The sequence below is a fragment of the Anas acuta genome, chromosome 6 (assembly GCF_963932015.1).
Source record: "Anas acuta chromosome 6, bAnaAcu1.1, whole genome shotgun sequence".
NCBI classification, from domain to species: Eukaryota; Metazoa; Chordata; class Aves; order Anseriformes; family Anatidae; genus Anas; species Anas acuta.
In genome coordinates, this window is record NC_088984.1 from 28280700 (window position 1) to 28290887 (window position 10188).

General features: G+C 45.3%; 2 protein-coding genes across 2 annotated transcripts; both read right to left on the bottom strand.

Moving 5' to 3' along the window:
* Positions 1 to 828: 828 nt before the first annotated feature.
* POFUT2 (protein O-fucosyltransferase 2) lies at positions 829 to 9181 on the bottom strand. Its single transcript, XM_068686073.1, has 9 exons — positions 9021 to 9181; positions 8432 to 8682; positions 7084 to 7228; positions 6612 to 6722; positions 5948 to 6014; positions 4589 to 4714; positions 3874 to 4054; positions 2904 to 3027; positions 829 to 2728 (listed from the first exon to the last, which is right to left on the bottom strand). The coding sequence occupies exons 1-9, from the start codon at positions 9179 to 9181 to the stop codon at positions 2575 to 2577; spliced, it is 1320 nt and encodes a 439-aa protein (XP_068542174.1). The 3' UTR covers positions 829 to 2574.
* Positions 9177 to 10166, bottom strand: YBEY (ybeY metalloendoribonuclease). Its single transcript, XM_068686074.1, has 3 exons — positions 9834 to 10166; positions 9580 to 9648; positions 9177 to 9316 (listed from the first exon to the last, which is right to left on the bottom strand). Exons 1-3 carry the CDS (start codon positions 10164 to 10166, stop codon positions 9230 to 9232), a joined length of 489 nt encoding a protein of 162 aa, XP_068542175.1. The 3' UTR covers positions 9177 to 9229.
* Positions 10167 to 10188: the final 22 nt, after the last annotated feature.

The window sequence follows — 10188 nt, forward strand, 5'->3', positions numbered from 1 at the left end:
CTCTCACAGAGGCGCAAAACAACATCGCTTACTGGCTCGGCTCTGGTCAGAAGTGGGGCCCTTACCAAACATGGGGCAGCTTCTAGATCCTTCTCACAGAAAACACCCCTATGGCCCCCTGCTACCAAAACCTTGCCACGTAAACCCACTACATTCCACCCCTCGCCTCTGTTAAAAGCATAGTTAAGATTAATCACAATATCCTCTTACTTTACAATTATCACAGCCTTCTCAAACTTCATTTACTTCAAAAAGAAAAAGAATTCACCACACCAAAATAAACATAACACCATCACAGCACCGACACACACACCACCCCTCGTCCCTTCCCGTCCTCACAGGAGCTGCTGTCCCATGTGGCACGGGACGAGGGGAACTGTCCAAACCCATGGGATGAGCAGGGAGAGGCAGGCCGTGGGCAGCCATCCTGTGGCTACAGACCTCTCCTGCGCCATGGCAGCAAGCACCTTGTGGGGTGCAGGGCTCTCCGCCCTTACCATGCCGCGTCTGCTGGGGAACACCTGGCTCCCATGCATGCACAAGAGAGGTTGGGCTCAGTGCCCAGCTAGTTCCTGGCTCGGGGATCACCCTGCCTGGGCAGCATGGTCTTGGCTGTGTCCTCCAGCCTCTCCCACGGACCCTCAGCTCTGTCTGTGCTTGGTCTTCACCAAATCCAGGCTGGGACCAGACAGAACAGGAGCAGCAGCAACATCAGGAGCAGGAGGCCATTGCAGTCGAGCTTTCCTCCCTTGAGCGAGGTCTCTCTGTGCAATTTTTCCTCAAAGGCTGGTAAATCCCCTTGCCAAGATACATAAAATGCTAGAAAGCTTTTTTTTATTTTAAGTTTTTATTTTTTCCTCAATAAACGGAGGTACTCCTTACATGTAAGATGTCACCATTGCTTTATATGGCAAACACGCTGAATGAGAACATTTGACTTGGTGGGCAAAGGCACTGCTTTTAGTTGGGTTCCCCACTTTGTCACCAGAGAGACTCAGCTGCAACAAGGAAATAAATAAACAGCTGGTAAGAACAGGATAGCTGTTGCTACTACTGTCTGAGAAGTCTTCGCAGTTTGCACTGCAGTTGCACAGAAGGAAACAGCCTCATTGTCTGGAAGCATCTATGAAACATCCAAAGCACAGTGCAGGAGGGTTATATCTGTGCTCCTGCTTAAGCCAAGGGAAAAAGCAAGTGAAGGTTCTACTAACAGGGAGGTAACCTAGTAAAACTGAATTCGGGAAAAACATCTGACTCACCTCTCGAAACCTCTCTCCATGTCCATTTTTGAAAAAAAGTTTCTCTTGCTTTACAGAGCCATGTGCATCTGCAGGGCAAAAGACCCATCTGAAGCACAAAATGCAGAATACTGCCTAGCAGTCAAATCTGAATGGCAGGAGACTGCAAAAACTAGGATTTGTACTTAAAAAGCATTTCACAAATAGGAGTTGTACTTTCCCTCTGTAGTGCTGTGTACACCACTAGTGGTGTAGCACAGTGCTCTTCCCATGTACTACCAGCCAGCTGTCTCCATTGGAGTGCACTATCACCTGCAAGGTACCTAACTGCTCAGCTTATACACATTCTTTTGTGGCCCAATGGCCTTTGTTGTCTTTACTTTTCTTCAGTTTGCTCCCTTCTGAAGCAGAAACTCAGAACATTAATTTGATGAACTACTGGGACGATTTATTTAACTGATATGGAAGGTCTTGAAAGGTCTTTTAGCATGTTCCCTGGCTAAGTATCATGGTCACTTAGCTGAGCGATGCCCAAAAGGTACTGACATTAGCATCAGTCCAACTGAATACACCCTTCAGAGGATGATATGGAAAAGCTTCCTCTGTGAAGAAAAAGCACATGAAACAACACTTATTTTACCACCCTCCAAAACCACTCTTTGTGCCTCTCAGCACAGACCCACTGTGACTGCTATGTGAAGCTTTGCTTCTCACAGCATAGTGCTCACACAGAAGTACCACACCCTCTTCTTTTTACTGAGAATTGACTGGATCAGACAATTTGAATATTGACAACTTGCTAGTCAAAAAGGGAAGATTTTTCCTAAGGAACTGCAGAGTTTACGCACGATCTGCAACTCACACAGTGCAGCTTACAAAAATGAGCTGTACTTCTTGCAGAGATGCAAACACTTAACAAAAAACGATCAGGTAAAGACAGAAATGCGGTACAGACCACAGCTGTGTTACATGTATAGAAGTTGAGCTTTGATCCTCTCCTTCCCTAAGAACTCCTAAGAGAACATTGACTTGATTCATTACTCAGCTTCAGCACAAAGTTCTGCCTTTCCAATCTTAATTGTAGTGCATGGTATCATCTGTAATCATAGTTATGCTGAGAACTGAATCCCAGGCTGACTTAATTTTCCTTGCTCACATCAGTGTCTGGATAAAAGGATGACTATTGCTTGTGCTTCAAAACGCAGATGTCAAGTAAACACAGAGAAGAGGGGAGAGGACTGAGTTGTAGTTTGGTAAAAGGCATGGATTTCCCTGTAGTCTTTCCTCATTCTCTTGAGCTCACCGGAGTATTAAAGTCCTTGGATTTCTCTATATACTAGTACACAATTTTCCAGTGAGTTGGCTGCTCACAGTTTTTCTCTTTTTCACCACAAAATCGGTTGTAAGTTGTTTTTGGATCAAATCCCAAGATCTCTCTTTCTTCATGGATCCGGAAGGAAAATGTTGAAACTGAGGTGCCTATAAAATACCTGTGAAAAAAATGAGAAAGGGTTTGTGAAGGTGCCTAGTTTTTAAAATATAAGTAATTGATTTCAGTCCAATTAATTTAAATAAGATCTGTAGACAGCTATATCTGGGTCAAAAATAATATTCAGGTTTATGACAGTAAAATTTGGCTCCTCAAAGAAAAGGCAAATTCACTACCTTGCATGCGCACAGATCCACTGGTCAATCACAGCCAGCCCCCCGTCTTTGTAGAGTTCTAGCTCCTTCCAACTAGGTTCAAACCTCACCATCTCAGGCAGCAGTTTCTTGAGCAATTCAATCTCTGAAGGAACAAAAACCAAAAATTTGTATCAGAAAACGCCACTTGCTGCTGTCATAAAATTTTAGTCTTTAAAGAAATCCTGAGTGAACAGTTACAAAGCAAGCAAAGCCAAAATCTACCTACAAACTGTACAATATGTTTGCCAAGCATCACAATACTGTAGGCAGGGGCTGGAGTCCATGGGGCAGAAACCTGCTGTCGAGGGGGCAAATCTCACAGGATGAGGAAACCTGCATGAGGCAGAATGGACAGAGCTACTAGTCTCACTGCCTGCTCCTACAGGGCAGCTGTATCGAGAGGAGGCCTGTAATAACACCAAACTTAAGGTTCGTTCACAGATACAATCCCCTGCAGGGGTATCCTAACATCGTGTATTGAAACAGATCCCTAGATACTACTGTAAAGGAGGCGCAAGCACAGGATAAAGCCCACCCTTGGGGGGGGGTCTAAGCCTTGACCACGCACAGCCAGGGCTGCCCCACTCTGATATTGAGGACAGCCAAGTGGGAAGCTGGGTGTGAAGTTTCAGAAGCCCCTTCCCAGCTTTATGTGCGATTCTCTGAAATGCAAAGAAAAAAGGTGGGCTGGAAGAAAGAAGAGGAGGAACAGGCAAAGATGACGTTGCTTTATTCATTTCACAACCTCCCATTGCAGAGACTGCCAAAGCTCCTATGGGAAATGCTGAACAAATGGTTTGATGCCAACTACTCATGTTGCAAGGAAACAGCTAGTTGCCCAATCCTGTTCAATGATGGAGACGTGAACTTCTAATCATTTACAAAAACAAATTGGTAATTACTACACTCATTCTCAATAGTTATCAATCCCAGACTATAAGTTGCCGACCTTCCTCAACAGCATCAGTGGCTATGAAAACTTTTTCAAGTTTATGTGCTTCCAAGAGGCTGCGGATTTTCTTTACTGCTCCTTGCAGCGAAGGCACATCTTCTCTGTGACCCCAGATGAAGTCTTTCCTTCTGAGATGAACCCCAAGGTATGGACCACCTAGAGCTGTGCCTGTCTTGACCTAAGAGAGAAAAATCAATACCCTTTAATACTTAAGAGTGCTACTACTCAATCACACTGAAAAGGCCTGGGAATATGAACATATAATGTCTGAATTACTATAAGTAATTCAGTATTCAGCAGTATTTTGGGACACTTATTGCTCCATTTTGATCTTGGGTGGCCTGCATCACACAGGACAAATTATGGTACAAAATTTTTGAAAGCAAAAATTGCTCTCCTTGACTGAATCCACAACTGGCAGTTTGCTGCTGAACTTTACACCCACAGGTGATACTGCACACAAGAAAAAATCTAAGGGAAGTGAAAAGAGGGTAACAGAAATATGGCACCCAGGCCAGTCAGCCAATTCTCAACAGATTTCAGTAACTCATGTCACACATGGAGAAGAAAAGAGAGTAGGAACATGCATGTCCACCATGCTCTGAGCAGGGAGAGCTAGGTTTGTGCATATCTTTCAATAATCCCTGCAGTGCATGGTAAATAAAAACGACTTATTACGTTTGTTATGGGAAACTGACTGTTAGGATTTTACCTTCATCTGTGTCCAGTCCTCATTGTAATGAGTCCTGTCAGCCTTATCTGTGGATTGAAGATACTTGTTTCTAAACTCATCTCCCGCTACACGCAGGTGTTTAGCAAACACCATACTTCGACGGGTCTGTTGGAGCAAGAGCAGATGCTGAGTCAGAAAAAGGGAGAGCTAAAAATGAATAAATGGAGATAGTTTCACATACGTAGAGCATTCAAGATACTCTTCTAGCATCTTTAAAGAGATTAGCACTGGCTTTCTAATCTCATCCTAAATCCTCCAACAAAACGCTCATATTAAGGGAGGATGTGCATGCTGTCTGCTGCAGAATACTCAGGCTGCAGTTCAGTGTATGTAAAAGAGAACACAGATGAATGTGTGAGCCTCCACTGACACGCTTTCTAAAGTGGATGCTTTCTGTATCTGGCTAGTTCGTTATTTAAAGTACTCGTTTCAAATTTCCACGTGTCATATTGGTGTTCTTGCCAACTACCTCCACATTTTGCTTCTGCTCCCTGAATCTAGTGCTGGAGTGCAACCTTCAAGGCAGGGCCAACTGTGTACCTCCCAGGCTAATTTTTTTTGTGATTCTAAGTTTTGGAAAAAAAAATCTTCAAAAAAGAAACAGAATCATGCAGGGAGTTGCAGTTAAAATACAAGAAAAAAGAATATTTTCCAGAATGTTATAAATATTTTTGAGTCAAATTTTAATTGTTGAGGCAATGTTTAAGTGCCACTGTTAAGAAATGTGTATTAGGGATCCATATGGATTTCATTTCTGCTTTTACAGGACTACGTGTCATGCTCAGAAATGATACGAGTCACGTTTGTCTGTTTGGAAAGTCATTATCTATGGAAAGTTTGTAATTATTAAACTACTGTTTGGTCCACTTCTGAAAAATATGCCACATATCAAGCAAACAGACAGATATTTATATCTTACGGGACTGAGGTCTATCTAATTTGTTTCTTAATATCATGAGTCACTTCCTTTAGAAATTTTAACCATGTCAAGCACCCCATATCATGTTCTATTTTCCTATGGCTCTAACCTCTAACATTGTCAGAAAATTCTTAAAACTTCTCTCATAGGAATTATTTTATTAGACCCTTGGGTCTTTAAACCTGTAGAAATATTGCCATCAAAGAAAGAGAGAGACAGAGCTATGACAGTACAGAGCACTATCAGTTACATTAATTCACAGCAGCTTGTAGACCATCTTTAGCGTACACTGCTGAAACATAAGACTCAAGTTACTTTCAAGAGCATAAAACCAAGGCAAAACAGAAGCACGTATTGGTTATTGAATTTTTATCAAAACCGAAGAGAAAATGTAGAGAAGCTAACTGGAGAATACTCACGTTCCAATAATCTTTCCCTCCGTAGTGGTCATGAAGAAGGTTTTCGGCTCTGTCTAACATCACAGACCTGTTAGAAATTGTAAAACTGAATGTAGTTCCCTGAAGAACAGAATTCACGTTATGATGTTTCTTTATACAGCTGCTAGGATAAGGCACAGACCATGGTCTATTTGGAAACAGAGCAATGGGAATGAGTGACATGGTGCCAATCTACAGCATACATGTATAATGCAAACTGTGACCCAGAGACTGCTGAGGAGAGAATGCAATAATGCCACTGTGTATTGCTGCTCTCTTCCTTTGCAAATGTTACTCTTCAGTAGGATGATTCTGCTCTGTCCACTGCCTCTTGACACAGCACTGAGGCATAAAGGAAGAAGAGCTAAACACAGGGTACATTAAGCTACCTGAACAAAGACGAATTAAGAGCTCAAGGGCATTTCTTCTTAGTTGTTAGCACTGCAACATTTAACATAACATACAGTTATCTGCGTTACCTGTCTTTTAGAGTGCAAATTCCTTTTGTAATGATTTTAAGGGACCACCATAACTCAGTGATAAAATGCCACAACAGTGGACACAGTCTGTAAGTTCTTGTTCTTCCCACCTGGCAATGCACTTGTGGGCATGCGATACAACAGGATGGTAACAGAAAGCAACTCACTGTGCTGAGGTATTTTTCAGAAGGATGGGAGCCACAATAGAGGCAGATCCTTGGACAGACAAGCAAGACACATTTAGGCCCCGTGTTTCTTCATAACCCCAGAACCATCCCCTGAAATAGAGAAAAAAGTTTTTGTTTCACAGGCTTGTACTTTAAATTAATGCCATACAACTAATGAAACAAATCAGCAGTACACCCTAGAAAGGTGATACATAAGGTAAATAAACCCCACAGCTCCTTTATAGTGTTTTTGTATGAAATTATGACTTCCTAAAATTAGATTTCCTAATAACACTATGACATTTTGATATTAATGGGGTTTTAAAAACAAAATTAATTCCAAGCACCTGGATTAATTCCAATCTCTGAACTCACAGACAATACTGCAACAACCACACAAGTCTATTCCATTAAAGTGGCAATTTTTTCATAAATTCAAGAAAAAAAAACTGACAAGGCTGCTAGATGTTACCTGTAGTACTCATACTTGTCTTTGGAATACATAAGCTGATCAATGCAAGGCCTCTCATCTATTTTTTCCTCCCATGTTCCTTCTTTCCATCCTTCCGCGTAGCTTTGCAGGACATAAATCTGTTCAATAAACGGCCCACCTGACTCTAAGCAGGAGGCAAAACAAAGTATTTACAAGCATGAAAAAACATGTGATAAAAGGCACAAAGTAGCATTACTCATCCTTACAAATCTACTGGAAATGCTAACATGACACTAGTCTCTCCCTCATGTTTCCCTATAAAAAAAAGAAAGGAAAGGGGATGTGGCAACATCTTACTCGTGCCTAGCTATGTGTGACTTATTGTGCCAACAGAAATGAATCACCAACAAAGTGTAACTTTAAAAGCTGGTTAAAACACACCTTCTGTAGAACAAAAAAAAAGCAAGTCCTCCTGCCTTTGTTCATATTCTTCCACGTGCTTTCTTTGCGCCTCTGTTTTCTATCATTAGATTATTTTTACTTTTGATTCATGTAAGGTTTGAGTTTGATTCTCTTTATAATCAGATGAAGCACAGAGGTTTTCGATGCCATGGTTAGCTGCTACAGGAAAAGTGCCTCTGGGAGAATGACGCACACAAGCCCCTCTTACCCTTCTTCCCCTACATTTCAGGGTTTCTAAATTCTTTGCCCTGAAAGGTGGTGGATAAGGATCCCTTCAGAGAGCTTTGCAGAGGTATGATGTTTGGTGGGTTTTATTTCCTTTGCTGAAGACGTTTGTGACACTTGCAGATTTTGGCACTTGGTGGTTAACTGTATGTGGCATTAAATCCTAACGGAAGCAAACTCACTGTTTCCATGCTCTTAGGGAAAGTCTTGCTCCTACAAACCATTTTGTACACAAAAAGCAGGGGAAGTGTATTTGGGTATATGTAGCATCAATGCTGAAAAGTCATTTCCCTGAAGATCCTACTTTACAGCCTTTACTGTTCAGCCATCTCCAGAAAAAGGTGGCTTCTTTGTATTTTGCAGGCTGCCCCTCTCCCCCTACAGGGTTGTTACTATGGCCAAAATTATCCAGAGCTACCTGACTTTTTATGTGCACCTCTCAAGGGCCTATAGGAAGTCGAGGGAACAGAAGTGCTAAATGGTGAGTCAAGTGATCTGCCAAATAATTTGGTTATTTTTTCCCCAAATCAAATAATTTGGTTATTGTCACTCAGCATGATTCATTACCATTCCTCCTCCTGCCACCTTTAACATATTTTATTTCACATGAATAAGAATAAAAGCACAGGTAAGGACAAAACTGTGAAGAAAACACCTTAAATGTTTAGTAAGTTGTAGATTGTATTATTCCATACTTTACCTGCAAGGAATTGCTCATATTCAATGACAGGGATGTTCCTGTTGAGGCTTGGGATATCAAAAAACTCAGACCAAGGGATTCGAACCTGAAGAATGTCTGGGCTCTGCCAGTGATAAAGACGTCCCCACGGAGGCAGAACTAACACCCAATTTTCACTTTTCAGCAAAGTCTTTAGGAGTGAAGCGATACGAATATAGACATCTCTGCGAAGGTTGAACCCTTCAGGAGGATTTACGTCATACAAAAGGTATCTGGAGAGAACAAAACAACATCGTAACTTCAGGCAATCATGTGGCATGACTAACAGGAGGGAAATTCTTCCTCTTTCATGAGTTTGTGGTATTCAGGAGATGGAAGGGAGTGGAACAAGGCCTTCTATGTGCCCAGGAGCCCATCTCCCAGAGGTGCTGCCAGCTGCTGCACAGGGGGACCCAGGGTACCCCCTGGGCACTATCACACTGCTGACAACTTCACAGGACAAGCAGAGACAGTGAGGGAGGGGGCCCTGACCCAAGGGACAGCTCTGGCTGGGCCAGGGTGGCAGGCACTGCCTCAGAGGGCAGGCTGGGGATGACGGACTGCTCCTCACCGGGTGCGCGGCGCAGCAGCAGCAGCGGGCAGCGAGGTGATGGTGTGGCCGGCACGGAGGGCAGCAGGCGGCGGCTGGGCAGCGGCGGGCGGCGTGTGAGCCAGTACAGCCAGGCCAAGCAGCAGCAGCAGCAGCAGGAGGTTGGGGTCGTGCACTGCCATCACTGCACCACGCTGGGGTGGCTCCTGCAGCAGCCCGGCCCCAGCCCCTCAGAAGAGGCCTGCGGTCAGGGGCCGGAGGTTGGTGCCCATGAGCTGGTTCAGGTTCTCCAGGATCTCCTCCTCCTTCTGGTACATCTGCGGGAGGAGAGCAGAGGGGAGAAATTGGCTGCTGAGTAACCAGGGCTGAACAGCGGAGCCGTGGCTTGCAGTGCCTCAACACCCGTGTGACAAGCAGCACGACTGCACCAACGTACACCAAAGCTCTCTGGAGCCATCCATGACGAGCAGGGCTTGGGGGTCACTCCCTCACGGGAGCTATGAGAAAGGGAAACCCTTTCGTTTTTGTGATGGTGCCAGACCTGACAGCGTTTGTGCACCATGCATGCTCCCAAAGGTACCTGTTGCCACTCCGACTTGGTGTTGTGCTGGTAGCCGAGCAAGTGGCACAATCCGTGGGCTGCGGTCACCTGCGCGGGAACAAAGGGGAGATGTTACAAACCTGAGCCCCAAACCTAGAGAACTTCTTCACGGTGAGGGAGCACGGGGACGGGCTGTGGCGTCTCCTAATCCGGAGATACTCAAGGCTCGGCTGGACGCCTGCTTTGGCAGGGGGATGGGATGGGTGCTCCCTCGCCGTGCCGTCGGGGCTCACCGTCAGGACGCCCTCCAAGTCCTCCCCGGCAGCGTGCCGCGCGATGTACTCCACCCCGAGGAAGACGTCCCCGAGGTGGTACTCGTGGCGGCAGCGCGGCCGCGGCAGCTGGCCGGGCGCCAGGCGGTGCGCGGGGAAGGACAGCACGTCGGTGGGCTCGGGGCGCTGCCGGTAGGCGCCGTTCAGCCTCCGCATCAGCCCGTCGCCGGCACACACCAGCGCCACGTCGAAGCGGGAGGCGCCCAGCGCGGCCAACAAGGCGCCGAGGGCGCGGCGCAGCGGGGCTCGGCGCAGGGGCACGGAGCGCTGCGCGTTGCGGATCACCAGGCTCATGGCGCCCGCTGCCCGCCGCCCG